We start from the raw sequence: 19,113 nt of genomic DNA on the forward strand, positions 1-19,113 counted from the left end.
TGTATTATGTTAATCTAAATTAGTAAAAAATATAAACTATTTTTAATGATTTATAGATATAGGATTTTTGTAAAATGTTGCCCAAGAAAGCATTCGTGAAATGCACTTCTTTGGTTCAAGTTAGACTTTATATTGTTTGGTTTTTACATATATTTGCTGTTTTAAATACAGTCTCTTTTGTACCAGTTGCAACTGGGCAGTGTGCTCAGTTAAAAAAGTACCTGGAAATTTGCAAGTTACGAAATTTGGAATATGGACATTGCCTTGGAAGGTAATATTTTGTTTTTGAAAACTTGGTCAACGGTAAATTGGTTAGGACACTTGCATATACTACCTAAGGTATTGGGTCCAATACTTACTGCTTCTATGCTAAAACGGCCTCAAGTAAGGCGCTAAAAAACGATATAAGATCTTTTAATACAAAAACCAACCAGCAGCTTAGTTATCTAACAAATATGATCTAGAATATTCCAAACTGCCTAAGGAAAATCAAGACTGCTCCAAGGTAACAAAATTTACTTTATGTTTAAGGCCGTAAAGTTGGCTTTTTTACATTGGAGATAAATAATGATTAAAAATAATATTAAATAATTTTATTGGGGACAAATTAATTTTTTTTAAATACGTTGTTGGGGAAATCCTCTATATCGTTATTTGTGTGACCAACGTGGGTTTTATTTGTATTTCGTTTTCAATAATAATTTTATAAATATTTGTAGAAATTGCTGCCAAAATCGGATAGGAAATATTTTACATTTAATATGCAACAAAAAAGGTAAGTTTTACATAAATTAATTTAAGCACATGAGGTCGTGGGTTCAATCTCCAATGAGCTTATGCTGTAGCGCCCTTGAGTAAGGCGCTATAAACGGTATGAACTCCTGCTGAGCCAGCACTTAATCAGCAGTATAATTATCGGGCAAATATAATCTTTATAATATCCCTAACTGCCACAGGCAACTCGAGACTGGGTCGGAGTAACTGATGTTACTCTATGTTTAAGTCGCACATTCGACTTTCCCACATCGAGGATAAAGATATAAACAAAAAAAAACTAACCTGCCATTAAACTGGACAAATGGTTTATGTTTTGTACTAAGAAAAAATTAAGTTTAAAATTCATGAATTTTTATGATATTTTTGAATAGAAGAATCTTCTATTGATTTCTCCCCAACACAACAACCAAAAATATTTTTATCAAACTATTTTTCACGCAACCAATATGTACCAAAAAGTAAGTTTGTTGGTGTTTTAAGTGATGATATTTATAAAAACCTATTTTGGGAAAATATGTAACTGTAAAATCTATCAAAAACTATTTTTAAATAAAATTGATTTTTATATGTTTTATTTTTTGTCATATTTTTAGAATACAACTGTTTTTTTTAGTTTGAAATTGCATATCTTTTATATTTTGATGTATATATGTATTTTTTATTTCTATATTGACATTCCTGCGAAAAAAAAACTTAAAAGCAAAAGTAATTGAAAATAAAATAGTTTTAAAAATAAAAAAATTATTTATTTTAGTTGTAAGAAATTTTGGAGGTGATTCCAATTATGCTGGATCAAAAATTTTATCATTTTGTGATATTTCAAACAATTCAAAGAAGTGCGGAAATCAACTTTATATCACAAAGTAAGAATAAAATAGTTTTTTTATCATATTTATATTTATTAAGTAATTCAAAACATAACTGATTTAAACTTAGTTTTTTAGTTACTTATCATACATTTTTAGTATCTTACTATATTTTTTATTTTATTTTTTATTTTTTTGTATATATAATTTATCCTCGATGTGGGAAAGTCGAATGCGCGACCTAAACATAGAGTAACATCAGTTACTCCGACTCAGTCTCGAGTTGCCTGTGGCAGTTTGGGATATTATAGATAATAATTGCTTCATAATTAAGCTTTTAATTAAGTGTTGGCTCAGCAGGAGTTCATACCGCTATATCGCCTTACTCAAAGGCGCTGCAGCATGAGAGCAGTGGGGATTGAAGCCACGACCTCATGGTGGTGTAGCAAGTGTTCTTACCACTAAACCACGGTTCCGGCTTTCTTATATTGGTAATGTGATAACTAAACAACTGATTAAATCTAATTTTCTAAAATACTTATAATGCAATGTTAGTTTATTTTATTTATCTGCTTATACAAGTTATGTTTTAAAAATAATCTAAATGAAAATAATTTCTATTTTGATATTTCAGGTTTTCATGTTTAAGATGGAATTGTTGTTGGAATCAGGAATTAAATATTTGTTATCATTCAACTAATAAAAGTAAGACACATTAGCTTTATATTATATCTAAGTAAGGTAGTGGTGGTAGAACATATATTACTTAATATTTTTAAGAAAAGAAAAAACAGAAAACCTATGGTATATATATGCACGAATTTGTCAGGCATAAAGTTTTATATTTAAATACCTTAGTTTAACCAAATTAAGGTCCTTTTTATTAGAAATAATGTTAAGAATAAAATAAAAAATTTTAATATTTTTAAGCTATCGAAGATTTTAGGATTTTTGTTTAGTCATTTTCGTATCACACATATGACATTTGTATATTTTTAGTTATTCATCTACAAAAAAAATGTCCAGCGGGATATACTAATCCACCCAGGTGCACTGGTAAATCCATTGTTACTAGATTTGTTTTAATTTTATTAATAGTCAAAACCAATGTTACAAGAAATACTGATTAATATACAGTTTAAAAACTAAAAAAGAGTTTTGCTAATTAACTATTGCTGTATAAATCTTATATTTAAAAAATGTTGGTTTGTTTGTAAAAATGACTTTATAAGAGTTTTATTCTTCCTATTAGACCCCGATAATTGTGATCCTGACCCATGTAAGAATGGGGTTTGTGTTGATGGGGACGACTCTTACACTTGCACTTGTCACTCTGGCTGGACTGGAATTAACTGTGATACTAGTATGTTGTTGTTCAACATTTTTAGTATTCAACATTTTTAGTATTCAACATTTTTAGTTTTTAAAATTTTAAGTATTCAACATTTTTAGTATTTAACATTTTTAGTAACTTTTAACAAACTTATTATTAGACCCAGATGATTGTGATCCTGACCCATGTAAGAATGGGGTTTGTGTTGATGGGAACGACTCTTACACTTGCACTTGTCACTCTGGTTGGACTGGAATTAACTGTGATACTGGTATGTTGTTGTTACTTTTCTAGTTTAGTGACAAAGTTATGATATAATTTTCTTATTGGTTTAGCACTAATTATAAAATTTAGAAATAATAAATTGATGTACCATAAATAGTTTGACAATACTCTATCTTGGGCCTTGTCAAACTGTTAATGATCCTATTTTTGATATTTCCTGCTCTTTTTTGAGTAAGGATCATGATATTTTATTTTTTACTTAGGCATAAAACTATATTAAGAATAACAATTAAGTAGTGTCATTGCATTTCTAACTAAATAAAGATAATTGGTAATTAAGGGCCACAGTAGGGTAATGCAAGTTACTTTATATCAAAACTGTGGAGTTTTAGAAAATTTTGTTAAACTAAAATTAAAAAATTTTGCTATAGGTTATATTGATTAATTTATTGATCGCAAATTTATTTTTTTTAAGGTTTAAAAAAATCAAAATGTGATAATTGTAACAAATGTGATCCCGATCCATGTAAGAATGGGGTTTGTGTTGGAGGGGACGACTCTTATACTTGCACTTGTCACTCTGGCTGGACTGGAACTAACTGTGATACTAGTATGTTTTTGTTCAACATTTTAGTATTCAACATTTTCAGTATTCAACATTTTTAGTATTTAACATTTTTAGTATTCAACATTTTGGTATTCAACATTTTTAGTATTCAACATTTTTAGTATTCAACATTTTTAGTATTCAACATTTTTAGTATTCTACGTTTTTAGTATTTAACATTTTTAGTATTCAACATTTTGGTATTCAACATTTTTAGTATTCAACATTTTTAGTATTCAACATTTTTAGTATTCTACATTTTTAGTATTTAACATTTTTAGTATTTAAAATTTTTAGTATTCAACATTTTTAGTATTCAACATTTTTAGTATTTAACATGTTTAGTATTCAACATTTTTAGTATTCAACTTTTTAGTATTTAACATTTTTAGTATTTAACATTTTTAGTATTCAACATTTTTAGTATTCAACATTTTTAGTATTCAACATTTTTAGTATTCAACATTTTTAGTATTCAACATTTTTAGTATTCAACATTTTTAGTATTCAACATTTTTAGTATTCAACGTTTTTAATATTCAACATTTTTAGTGTTCAACATTTTTAGTATTCAACATTTTTAGTATTCAACATTTTTGGTAACTTTTAACAAACTTATTACTAGACCCAGATGATTGTGTTCCTGACCCATGTAAGAATGGGGTTTGTGTTGATGGGGACGACTCTTACACTTGTACTTGTCACTCTGGCTGGACTGGAACTAACTGTGATACTAGTATGTTGTTGTTTAAAATTTTTAGTATTCAACATTTTTAGTATTCAACATTTTTAGTATTCAACATTTTTAGTATTCAACATTTTTAGTATTTAGCATTTTTAGTATTTAATATTTCTAGTATTCAACATTTTTAGTATTCAACATTTTTAGTATTCAACATTTTTAATATTCAACATTTTTAGTATTCAACATTTTAATTATTCAACATTTTTGGTATTCAACATTTTTAGTATTTAACATTTTTAGTAACTTTTAACAAACTTATTATTAGACCCAGATGATTGTAATCCCGATCCATGTAAGAATGGGGTTTGTGTTGGAGGGGACGACTCTTATACTTGCACTTGTCACTTTGGTTGGACTGGAACTAACTGTGATACTAGTATGTTTTTGTTCAACATTTTAGTATTCAACATTTTCAGTATTCAACATTTTTAGTATTTAACATTTTTAGTATTCAACATTTTGGTATTCAACATTTTTAGTATTCAACATTTTTAGTATTCAACATTTTTAGTATTCAACATTTTTAGTATTCTACGTTTTTAGTATTTAACATTTTTAGTATTCAACATTTTGGTATTCAACATTTTTAGTATTCAACATTTTTAGTATTCAACATTTTTAGTATTCTACATTTTTAGTATTTAACATTTTTAGTATTTAAAATTTTTAGTATTCAACATTTTTAGTATTCAACATTTTTAGTATTTAACATGTTTAGTATTCAACATTTTTAGTATTCAACTTTTTAGTATTTAACATTTTTAGTATTTAACATTTTTAGTATTCAACATTTTTAGTATTCAACATTTTTAGTATTCAACATTTTTAGTATTCAACATTTTTAGTATTCAACATTTTTAGTATTCAACATTTTTAGTATTCAACATTTTTAGTATTCAACGTTTTTAATATTCAACATTTTTAGTGTTCAACATTTTTAGTATTCAACATTTTTAGTATTCAACATTTTTGGTAACTTTTAACAAACTTATTACTAGACCCAGATGATTGTGTTCCTGACCCATGTAAGAATGGGGTTTGTGTTGATGGGGACGACTCTTACACTTGTACTTGTCACTCTGGCTGGACTGGAACTAACTGTGATACTAGTATGTTGTTGTTTAAAATTTTTAGTATTCAACATTTTTAGTATTCAACATTTTTAGTATTCTACATTTTTAGTATTTAACATTTTTAGTATTTAAAATTTTTAGTATTCAACATTTTTAGTATTCAACATTTTTAGTATTTAACATGTTTAGTATTCAACATTTTTAGTATTCAACTTTTTAGTATTTAACATTTTTAGTATTTAACATTTTTAGTATTCAACATTTTTAGTATTCAACATTTTTAGTATTCAACATTTTTAGTATTCAACATTTTTAGTATTCAACATTTTTAGTATTCAACATTTTTAGTATTCAACATTTTTAGTATTCAACGTTTTTAATATTCAACATTTTTAGTGTTCAACATTTTTAGTATTCAACATTTTTAGTATTCAACATTTTTGGTAACTTTTAACAAACTTATTACTAGACCCAGATGATTGTGTTCCTGACCCATGTAAGAATGGGGTTTGTGTTGATGGGGACGACTCTTACACTTGTACTTGTCACTCTGGCTGGACTGGAACTAACTGTGATACTAGTATGTTGTTGTTTAAAATTTTTAGTATTCAACATTTTTAGTATTCAACATTTTTAGTATTCAACATTTTTAGTATTCAACATTTTTAGTATTTAGCATTTTTAGTATTTAATATTTCTAGTATTCAACATTTTTAGTATTCAACATTTTTAGTATTCAACATTTTTAATATTCAACATTTTTAGTATTCAACATTTTAAGTATTCAACATTTTTGGTATTCAACATTTTTAGTATTTAACATTTTTAGTAACTTTTAACAAACTTATTATTAGACCCAGATGATTGTAATCCCGATCCATGTAAGAATGGGGTTTGTGTTGGAGGGGACGACTCTTATACTTGCACTTGTCACTTTGGTTGGACTGGAACTAACTGTGATACTAGTATGTTTTTGTTCAACATTTTAGTATTCAACATTTTCAGTATTCAACATTTTTAGTATTTAACATTTTTAGTATTCAACATTTTGGTATTCAACATTTTTAGTATTCAACATTTTTAGTATTCAACATTTTTAGTATTCAACATTTTTAGTATTCTACGTTTTTAGTATTTAACATTTTTAGTATTCAACATTTTGGTATTCAACATTTTTAGTATTCAACATTTTTAGTATTCAACATTTTTAGTATTCTACATTTTTAGTATTTAACATTTTTAGTATTTAAAATTTTTAGTATTCAACATTTTTAGTATTCAACATTTTTAGTATTTAACATGTTTAGTATTCAACATTTTTAGTATTCAACTTTTTAGTATTTAACATTTTTAGTATTTAACATTTTTAGTATTCAACATTTTTAGTATTCAACATTTTTAGTATTCAACATTTTTAGTATTCAACATTTTTAGTATTCAACATTTTTAGTATTCAACATTTTTAGTATTCAACATTTTTAGTATTCAACGTTTTTAATATTCAACATTTTTAGTGTTCAACATTTTTAGTATTCAACATTTTTAGTATTCAACATTTTTGGTAACTTTTAACAAACTTATTACTAGACCCAGATGATTGTGTTCCTGACCCATGTAAGAATGGGGTTTGTGTTGATGGGGACGACTCTTACACTTGTACTTGTCACTCTGGCTGGACTGGAACTAACTGTGATACTAGTATGTTGTTGTTTAAAATTTTTAGTATTCAACATTTTTAGTATTCAACATTTTTAGTATTCAACATTTTTAGTATTCAACATTTTTAGTATTTAGCATTTTTAGTATTTAATATTTCTAGTATTCAACATTTTTAGTATTCAACATTTTTAGTATTCAACATTTTTAATATTCAACATTTTTAGTATTCAACATTTTAAGTATTCAACATTTTTGGTATTCAACATTTTTAGTATTCAACATTTTTAGTATTCAACATTTTTAGTATTCAACATTTTTAATATTCAACATTTTTAGTATTCAACATTTTTAGTATTCAACATTTTTAATATTTAACATTTTAGTATTCAACATTTTTAGTATTCAACATTTTTAGTATTCAATATTTTTAGTATTCAACATTTTTAGTATTTAACATTTTTAGTGTTAAACATTTTTAGTATTTAACATTTTTAGTATTCAACATTTTAGTATTCAACATTTTAAGTATTTAACATTTTTAGTGTTAAACATTTTTAGTATTTAACATTTTTAGTATTCAACATTTTTAGTATTCAACATTTTTGGTATTCTACATTTTTAATGTTCAACATTTTTAGTATTTAACATTTCAGTATTTAACATTTTTAGTATTCAACATATTTAGTATTCAACATTTTAAGTATTCAAAATTTTTAGTATTTAACATTTCAGTATTCAACATTTTTAGTATTCAACATATTTAGTATTTAACATTTTAGTATTCAATATTTTTAGTATTTAAAATTTTAAGTATTTAAAATTTTTGGTATTCAACATTTTTAGTATTTAACATTTTTAGTATTCAACATTTTTAGTATTTAACATTTTAGTATTCAATATTTTTAGTATTTAAAATTTTTAGTATTCAACATTTTTGGTATTCTACATTTTTAACATTCAACATTTTTAGTATTTAACATTTCAGTATTCAACATTTTTAGTATTCAACATTTTTAGTATTCAACATTTTTAATATTCAACATTTTTAGTATTCAACATTTTTAGTGTTTAACATTTCAGTATTCAACATTTTTAGTGTTAAACATTTTAGTATTCAACACTTTTAGTATTCAACATTTTTGGTATTCTACATTTTTAATATTCAACATTTTCAGTATTCAACATTTTTAATATTCAACATTTTAGTATTCAACATTTTAGTATTCAACATTTTTAGTATTCAACATTTTTAGTAACTTTTAACAAACTTATTTTTAGATCCAGATGATTGTGATCCTGACCCATGTAAAAATGGGGTTTGTGTTGACGGGGACGACTCTTACACTTGCACTTGTCACTCTGACTGGACTGGAGCTAACTGTGATACTAGTATGTTGTTGTTATATTTCTGGTTTATTGACTAAGTCATGTTTTAACTTTAGTTAGGGTCAGGATGTTTCATCATTTACTTAAGCATAAAACAGTGTCATCACATTTGTAACTAAACAAACTTAATTGGCAACCAAGGACTAGGGTCGTGTAATGCAAGTTTGTGTAGTATTCAGAACACTTGGTTTTATTACATAAGGTTCTTTTATTACTCTTATGCTGTAGGGGCCTTGAGTAAGGCACTTAAAATGGTATAAACTTTTGCCTAGCAAACACTAAATCATTAATCTTAATTGTCAGGCAATTAAGATTAATAATATTACAAACTGACAAGGCAACTGAAAACTTGATTGAGATACTAAAGTTATTTTTGTTTAGGTTGTGAAGTTGACTTTCTCAGATCGAGAATAAATTCAAAAAAAGTTACTTTATATTTAGACTGTAAAGTAATTTTAAAATTCATTAAACTAAAAATTTAGGAAAATTTGCTAGTAGGTTATATTGATTAATTTATCATTTATTGTCCGCAAATTTATTTTTTTAAGGTTTAAAAAAATCGAAATGTGATAATTGTAACAAATGTAATCCTGACCCATGTAAGAATGGGGTTTGTGTTGATGGGGACGGCTCTTACACTTGCACTTGTCACTCTGGCTGGACTGGAATTAACTGTGATACTAGTATGTTTTTGTTCAACATTTTAGTATTCAACATTTTCAGTATTCAACATTTTTAGTATTTAACATTTTTAGTATTCAACATTTTGGTATTCAACATTTTTAGTATTCAACATTTTTAGTATTCAACATTTTTAGTATTCAACATTTTTAGTATTCTACATTTTTAGTATTTAACATTTTTAGTATTCAACATTTTGGTATTCAACATTTTTAGTATTCAACATTTTTAGTATTCAACATTTTTAGTATTCAACATTTTTAATATTCAACATTTTTAGTATTCAACATTTTTAATATTCAACATTTTTAGTATTCAACATTTTAAGTATTCAACATTTTTGGTAACTTTTAACAAACTTATTACTAGACCCAGATGATTGTAATCCTGACCCATGTAAGAATGGGGTTTGTGTTGGAGGGGACGACTCTTATACTTGCACTTGTCACTTTGGTTGGACTGGAACTAACTGTGATACTAGTATGTTTTTGTTCAACATTTTAGTATTCAACATTTTCAGTATTCAACATTTTTAGTATTTAACATTTTTAGTATTCAACATTTTGGTATTCAACATTTTTAGTATTCAACATTTTTAGTATTCAACATTTTTAGTATTCAACATTTTTAGTATTCTACGTTTTTAGTATTTAACATTTTTAGTATTCAACATTTTGGTATTCAACATTTTTAGTATTCAACATTTTTAGTATTCAACATTTTTAGTATTCTACATTTTTAGTATTTAACATTTTTAGTATTTAAAATTTTTAGTATTCAACATTTTTAGTATTCAACATTTTTAGTATTTAACATGTTTAGTATTCAACATTTTTAGTATTCAACTTTTTAGTATTTAACATTTTTAGTATTTAACATTTTTAGTATTCAACATTTTTAGTATTCAACATTTTTAGTATTCAACATTTTTAGTATTCAACATTTTTAGTATTCAACATTTTTAGTATTCAACATTTTTAGTATTCAACATTTTTAGTATTCAACGTTTTTAATATTCAACATTTTTAGTGTTCAACATTTTTAGTATTCAACATTTTTAGTATTCAACATTTTTGGTAACTTTTAACAAACTTATTACTAGACCCAGATGATTGTGTTCCTGACCCATGTAAGAATGGGGTTTGTGTTGATGGGGACGACTCTTACACTTGTACTTGTCACTCTGGCTGGACTGGAACTAACTGTGATACTAGTATGTTGTTGTTTAAAATTTTTAGTATTCAACATTTTTAGTATTCAACATTTTTAGTATTCAACATTTTTAGTATTCAACATTTTTAGTATTTAGCATTTTTAGTATTTAATATTTCTAGTATTCAACATTTTTAGTATTCAACATTTTTAGTATTCAACATTTTTAATATTCAACATTTTTAGTATTCAACATTTTAAGTATTCAACATTTTTGGTATTCAACATTTTTAGTATTCAACATTTTTAGTATTCAACATTTTTAGTATTCAACATTTTTAATATTCAACATTTTTAGTATTCAACATTTTTAGTATTCAACATTTTTAATATTTAACATTTTAGTATTCAACATTTTTAGTATTCAACATTTTTAGTATTCAATATTTTTAGTATTCAACATTTTTAGTATTTAACATTTTTAGTGTTAAACATTTTTAGTATTTAACATTTTTAGTATTCAACATTTTAGTATTCAACATTTTAAGTATTTAACATTTTTAGTGTTAAACATTTTTAGTATTTAACATTTTTAGTATTCAACATTTTTAGTATTCAACATTTTTGGTATTCTACATTTTTAATGTTCAACATTTTTAGTATTTAACATTTCAGTATTTAACATTTTTAGTATTCAACATATTTAGTATTCAACATTTTAAGTATTCAAAATTTTTAGTATTTAACATTTCAGTATTCAACATTTTTAGTATTTAACATATTTAGTATTTAACATTTTAGTATTCAATATTTTTAGTATTTAAAATTTTAAGTATTTAAAATTTTTGGTATTCAACATTTTTAGTATTTAACATTTTTAGTATTCAACATTTTTAGTATTTAACATTTTAGTATTCAATATTTTTAGTATTTAAAATTTTTAGTATTCAACATTTTTGGTATTCTACATTTTTAACATTCAACATTTTTAGTATTTAACATTTCAGTATTCAACATTTTTAGTATTCAACATTTTTAGTATTCAACATTTTTAATATTCAACATTTTTAGTATTCAACATTTTTAGTGTTTAACATTTCAGTATTCAACATTTTTAGTGTTAAACATTTTAGTATTCAACACTTTTAGTATTCAACATTTTTGGTATTCTACATTTTTAATATTCAACATTTTCAGTATTCAACATTTTTAATATTCAACATTTTAGTATTCAACATTTTAGTATTCAACATTTTTAGTATTCAACATTTTTAGTAACTTTTAACAAACTTATTTTTAGATCCAGATGATTGTGATCCTGACCCATGTAAAAATGGGGTTTGTGTTGACGGGGACGACTCTTACACTTGCACTTGTCACTCTGACTGGACTGGAGCTAACTGTGATACTAGTATGTTGTTGTTATATTTCTGGTTTATTGACTAAGTCATGTTTTAACTTTAGTTAGGGTCAGGATGTTTCATCATTTACTTAAGCATAAAACAGTGTCATCACATTTGTAACTAAACAAACTTAATTGGCAACCAAGGACTAGGGTCGTGTAATGCAAGTTTGTGTAGTATTCAGAACACTTGGTTTTATTACATAAGGTTCTTTTATTACTCTTATGCTGTAGGGGCCTTGAGTAAGGCACTTAAAATGGTATAAACTTTTGCCTAGCAAACACTAAATCATTAATCTTAATTGTCAGGCAATTAAGATTAATAATATTACAAACTGACAAGGCAACTGAAAACTTGATTGAGATACTAAAGTTATTTTTGTTTAGGTTGTGAAGTTGACTTTCTCAGATCGAGAATAAATTCAAAAAAAGTTACTTTATATTTAGACTGTAAAGTAATTTTAAAATTCATTAAACTAAAAATTTAGGAAAATTTGCTAGTAGGTTATATTGATTAATTTATCATTTATTGTCCGCAAATTTATTTTTTTAAGGTTTAAAAAAATCGAAATGTGATAATTGTAACAAATGTAATCCTGACCCATGTAAGAATGGGGTTTGTGTTGATGGGGACGGCTCTTACACTTGCACTTGTCACTCTGGCTGGACTGGAATTAACTGTGATACTAGTATGTTTTTGTTCAACATTTTAGTATTCAACATTTTCAGTATTCAACATTTTTAGTATTTAACATTTTTAGTATTCAACATTTTGGTATTCAACATTTTTAGTATTCAACATTTTTAGTATTCAACATTTTTAGTATTCAACATTTTTAGTATTCTACATTTTTAGTATTTAACATTTTTAGTATTCAACATTTTGGTATTCAACATTTTTAGTATTCAACATTTTTAGTATTCAACATTTTTAGTATTCAACATTTTTAATATTCAACATTTTTAGTATTCAACATTTTTAATATTCAACATTTTTAGTATTCAACATTTTAAGTATTCAACATTTTTGGTAACTTTTAACAAACTTATTACTAGACCCAGATGATTGTAATCCTGACCCATGTAAGAATGGGGTTTGTGTTGATGGGAACGACTCTTACACTTGCACTTGTCACTCTGGCTGGACTGGAACTAACTGTGATACTAGTATGTTGTTGTTTAAAATTTTTAGTATTCAACATTTTTAGTATTTAACATTTTTAGTATTCAACATTTTTAGTATTCAACATTTTTAGTATTTAGCATTTTTAGTATTTAATATTTCTAGTATTCAACATTTTTAGTATTCAACATTTTTAGTATTCAACATTTTTAATATTCAACATTTTTAGTATTCAACATTTTAAGTATTCAACATTTTTGGTATTCAACATTTTTAGTATTCAACATTTTTAGTATTCAACATTTTTGGTATTCTACATTTTTAATATTCAACATTTTCAGTATTCAACATTTTTAATATTCAACATTTTAGTATTCAACATTTTAGTATTCAACATTTTTAGTATTCAACATTTTTAGTAACTTTTAACAAACTTATTTTTAGATCCAGATGATTGTGATCCTGACCCATGTAAAAATGGGGTTTGTGTTGACGGGGACGACTCTTACACTTGCACTTGTCACTCTGACTGGACTGGAGCTAACTGTGATACTAGTATGTTGTTGTTATATTTCTGGTTTATTGACTAAGTCATGTTTTAACTTTAGTTAGGGTCAGGATGTTTCATCATTTACTTAAGCATAAAACAGTGTCATCACATTTGTAACTAAACAAACTTAATTGGCAACCAAGGACTAGGGTCGTGTAATGCAAGTTTGTGTAGTATTCAGAACACTTGGTTTTATTACATAAGGTTCTTTTATTACTCTTATGCTGTAGGGGCCTTGAGTAAGGCACTTAAAATGGTATAAACTTTTGCCTAGCAAACACTAAATCATTAATCTTAATTGTCAGGCAATTAAGATTAATAATATTACAAACTGACAAGGCAACTGAAAACTTGATTGAGATACTAAAGTTATTTTTGTTTAGGTTGTGAAGTTGACTTTCTCAGATCGAGAATAAATTCAAAAAAAGTTACTTTATATTTAGACTGTAAAGTAATTTTAAAATTCATTAAACTAAAAATTTAGGAAAATTTGCTAGTAGGTTATATTGATTAATTTATCATTTATTGTCCGCAAATTTATTTTTTTAAGGTTTAAAAAAATCGAAATGTGATAATTGTAACAAATGTAATCCTGACCCATGTAAGAATGGGGTTTGTGTTGATGGGGACGGCTCTTACACTTGCACTTGTCACTCTGGCTGGACTGGAATTAACTGTGATACTAGTATGTTTTTGTTCAACATTTTAGTATTCAACATTTTCAGTATTCAACATTTTTAGTATTTAACATTTTTAGTATTCAACATTTTGGTATTCAACATTTTTAGTATTCAACATTTTTAGTATTCAACATTTTTAGTATTCAACATTTTTAGTATTCTACATTTTTAGTATTTAACATTTTTAGTATTCAACATTTTGGTATTCAACATTTTTAGTATTCAACATTTTTAGTATTCAACATTTTTAGTATTCAACATTTTTAATATTCAACATTTTTAGTATTCAACATTTTTAATATTCAACATTTTTAGTATTCAACATTTTAAGTATTCAACATTTTTGGTAACTTTTAACAAACTTATTACTAGACCCAGATGATTGTAATCCTGACCCATGTAAGAATGGGGTTTGTGTTGATGGGAACGACTCTTACACTTGCACTTGTCACTCTGGCTGGACTGGAACTAACTGTGATACTAGTATGTTGTTGTTTAAAATTTTTAGTATTCAACATTTTTAGTATTTAACATTTTTAGTATTCAACATTTTTAGTATTCAACATTTTTAGTATTTAGCATTTTTAGTATTTAATATTTCTAGTATTCAACATTTTTAGTATTCAACATTTTTAGTATTCAACATTTTTAATATTCAACATTTTTAGTATTCAACATTTTAAGTATTCAACATTTTTGGTATTCAACATTTTTAGTATTCAACATTTTTAGTATTCAACATTTTTGGTATTCTACATTTTTAATATTCAACATTTTCAGTATTCAACATTTTTAATATTCAACATTTTAGTATTCAACATTTTAGTATTCAACATTTTTAGTATTCAACATTTTTAGTAACTTTTAACAAACTTATTTTTAGATCCAGATGATTGTGATCCTGACCCATGTAAAAATGGGGTTTGTGTTGACGGGGACGACTCTTACACTTGCACTTGTCACTCTGACTGGACTGGAGCTAACTGTGATACTAGTATGTTGTTGTTATATTTCTGGTTTATTGACTAAGTCATGTTTTAACTTTAGTTAGGGTCAGGATGTTTCATCATTTACTTAAGCATAAAACAGTGTCATCACATTTGTAACTAAACAAACTTAATTGGCAACCAAGGACTAGGGTCGTGTAATGCAAGTTTGTGTAGTATTCAGAACACTTGGTTTTATTACATAAGGTTCTTTTATTACTCTTATGCTGTAGGGGCCTTGAGTAAGGCACTTAAAATGGTATAAACTTTTGCCTAGCAAACACTAAATCATTAATCTTAATTGTCAGGCAATTAAGATTAATAATATTACAAACTGACAAGGCAACTGAAAACTTGATTGAGATACTAAAGTTATTTTTGTTTAGGTTGTGAAGTTGACTTTCTCAGATCGAGAATAAATTCAAAAAAAGTTACTTTATATTTAGACTGTAAAGTAATTTTAAAATTCATTAAACTAAAAATTTAGGAAAATTTGCTAGTAGGTTATATTGATTAATTTATCATTTATTGTCCGCAAATTTATTTTTTTAAGGTTTAAAAAAATCGAAATGTGATAATTGTAACAAATGTAATCCTGACCCATGTAAGAATGGGGTTTGTGTTGATGGGGACGGCTCTTACACTTGCACTTGTCACTCTGGCTGGACTGGAATTAACTGTGATACTAGTATGTTTTTGTTCAACATTTTAGTATTCAACATTTTCAGTATTCAACATTTTTAGTATTTAACATTTTTAGTATTCAACATTTTGGTATTCAACATTTTTAGTATTCAACATTTTTAGTATTCAACATTTTTAGTATTCAACATTTTTAGTATTCTACATTTTTAGTATTTAACATTTTTAGTATTCAACATTTTGGTATTCAACATTTTTAGTATTCAACATTTTTAGTATTCAACATTTTTAGTATTCAACATTTTTAATATTCAACATTTTTAGTATTCAACATTTTTAATATTCAACATTTTTAGTATTCAACATTTTAAGTATTCAACATTTTTGGTAACTTTTAACAAACTTATTACTAGACCCAGATGATTGTAATCCTGACCCATGTAAGAATGGGGTTTGTGTTGATGGGAACGACTCTTACACTTGCACTTGTCACTCTGGCTGGACTGGAACTAACTGTGATACTAGTATGTTGTTGTTTAAAATTTTTAGTATTCAACATTTTTAGTATTTAACATTTTTAGTATTCAACATTTTTAGTATTCAACATTTTTAGTATTTAGCATTTTTAGTATTTAATATTTCTAGTATTCAACATTTTTAGTATTCAACATTTTTAGTATTCAACATTTTTAATATTCAACATTTTTAGTATTCAACATTTTAAGTATTCAACATTTTTGGTATTCAACATTTTTAGTATTCAACATTTTTAGTATTCAACATTTTTAGTATTCAACATTTTTAATATTCAACATTTTAAGTATTCAACATTTTTGGTATTCAACATTTTTAGTATTCAACATTTTTAGTATTCAACATTTTTAGTATTCAACATTTTTAATATTCAACATTTTTAGTATTCAACATTTTTAGTATTCAACATTTTTAGTATTCAACATTTTTAATATTCAACATTTTTAGTATTCAACATTTTAAGTATTCAACATTTTTGGTAACTTTTAACAAACTTATTACTAGACCCAGATGATTGTAATCCTGACCCATGTAAGAATGGGGTTTGTGTTGATGGGGACGACTCTTACACTTGCACTTGTCACTCTGGCTGGACTGGAACTAACTGTGGTACAGGTTTGTAAAAAGGCAATTTTATTTTTGAATCTATTATCCGTGATGTGGAAAGGTCAACGTTATGATTTTTACATAGAGTAATATCAGTTACTCTGACCAAGTCATGAGACAACTTTGGCAGTTCGGGATATTATTATATTTGCTCAAAAAGAAGATAGGTTTTGGGCTCAGGAAAATATTGTACCGTTTAAAGTTTCTTACGCATGGAAAATATATACTAATACTAATTTATAATGTTTTTTTTATATTGGTTTATTATTCTTAATATTACAATTTTTATTTTCAAAAGACGTAAATGAATGTAGTAATGTTGAACAAAATTGTGCATCTTGTTCAAATACTGCTGGAAGTTATTTTTGTGTTTGTGAGGTTGGGGTTCATGAAGGAATATTATGTAGTAAGTTGTAGTTAAATTTATTTAATATTCTTTAATATATTTTTGATAAAAAAGTTTGCTTATAGGTAGCAAGGTTGTTTAGACTATCCTCTAAAAGGGGGCAATAACGTTTTTTTGTATATATATTCATCCTCTATGTGGGAAAGTTGAATGCACGACTTAAACATAGAGTAACATCAGTTACCCTAACCCTGTTTTGAGTTGCGTTTTGCAGTTTGAGATATTATAGATTATGATCAATAATATTTATAAGCCGCCGAGAAGTTTATACTGTTTATAGATTTTACTCAAAAGTTCTACAGTATTTGGGTGGTGGGGATTGAACCCAGAACCTTAAAAATGCCATGATGTCATCATTCTAAAATTTCTGTTTATGTACAAATCAAAAATCAAAAAAATAGTTTGGTTAAAAAATTCTATTTTTCAGCCTGGTACGTTCTTAACAACGCTGCCTTCAGAATACCTAATGACGTCACAGCAACCAGTCAATCAGCGGCCAATAAAGCATGTTCTAGATTAGATGGGGGTGGAGCTTGGTTGGGTGAACCAACATGGGTTTATAAGAGTAAACTTGAATCAATTGTAAATAGAGGGGTTTTTACAACTTCATATATTTGGATCAACGTTGTAAAGATATTGGGTAAGTTGTTTGATATTTTGTATTGCTTAAAAAACTTTACTTAATCGCATGAGGTCTTGGGTTCGATCCCCACTGATCTCAATCTTGTATAACCTGAAAAGCGCGACTTAATCAAGAAGTTGAATGCGCGACTTAAACATAGAGTAACATCAGTTACTCCGACCCAGTCTCGAGTTGCCTGTGGCAGTTTGGGATATTATTGATTATAATTGTTCGATAATTATACTGCTGATTAAGTGCTGGCTCAGCAGGAGTTTATACCTTTTATAGTGCCTTACTCAAGGGTGCTACAGCATGAGATCAGTGGGGATTGAACCCACGACTTCATGTGTGATGTAGCAAGTGTTCTTACCACTACACCACGCTGCCGGTTCAATATAATAAAGTTATCTTGCTAAGTCAATGTCAGACTAAATTGGAGTAACTTATGTTACTCTAAGTTTTGGCACCAAAGGCAGTCTTCTCACATCTAGAATAAATATTTTAAACAAAACATTAAATTTAGATTTTTGGTATTATGGATATAGTGGATCACCAGTTAAAGATATCAGCAACTTCATTGACCCAACAAGCAGGGTAGGTTCATGTGCTGTTATGGGCACAAGTTTTCCTTATTCTTGGGTTGTCGTACCTTGCTTTGGATTTACTGCCAATATTTTGTGTCAAAGGAAACCAACTGGGGTTCTGATTTCACCCTAATTAAGGTGATTTTTAATAAAGTTTCTTTTATTTTTTTATTCTGTCATTTATTGGTAAGTTTCAATAAAATTATTTGTTAAGTTTATTGGATGTAAAAATTAACTAGTTATACTTTTATCTTGTTGTATACATTTTTTGTTTGTTTTTAACCTAGGTAAGTAGCTATAGGCTAATCTCTTTAGTTTATACTTTTGTTATTAATAAAAGCAATATTTTTTTTAGTTTTACTACTTTTCATTTAATGATGTATGTGATACAATTTCTAAAGGTAAAACAATTTTTTTTTATTACTTTTTTTTGCCACTTTTAGTTAATTTTATTTTAGATTTTGCACCGTTTTGTTTGACCTTTGATTTTGCCAATTTTCTTAAAAAATTTTTAGTATCAAAAAATACTTTTTA

At 26.0% G+C, this 19,113-nt stretch overlaps 1 protein-coding gene across 1 annotated transcript; it reads left to right on the forward strand.

Annotated features, from left to right (window-relative positions):
* Positions 1–252: 252 nt before the first annotated feature.
* Positions 253–18,712, forward strand: LOC145741224 (uncharacterized). The gene is made up of 24 exons (XM_082558773.1): positions 253–271; positions 1,532–1,640; positions 2,218–2,288; positions 2,836–2,946; positions 3,077–3,187; positions 3,617–3,751; positions 4,374–4,484; positions 5,492–5,602; positions 6,036–6,146; positions 7,154–7,264; positions 8,504–8,614; positions 9,662–9,772; positions 10,395–10,505; positions 11,745–11,855; positions 12,903–13,013; positions 13,414–13,524; positions 14,070–14,204; positions 14,572–14,682; positions 15,083–15,193; positions 16,241–16,351; positions 16,866–16,976; positions 17,266–17,373; positions 17,801–18,013; positions 18,519–18,712. Exons 1-24 carry the CDS (start codon positions 253–255, stop codon positions 18,710–18,712), a joined length of 2,760 nt encoding a protein of 919 aa, XP_082414899.1.
* The last annotated feature ends 401 nt before the right edge of the window (positions 18,713–19,113 follow it).

Source organism: Corella eumyota, chromosome 2 (genome assembly GCF_963082875.1).
Source record: "Corella eumyota chromosome 2, kaCorEumy4.1, whole genome shotgun sequence".
Classification (NCBI taxonomy): domain Eukaryota; kingdom Metazoa; phylum Chordata; class Ascidiacea; order Phlebobranchia; family Corellidae; genus Corella; species Corella eumyota.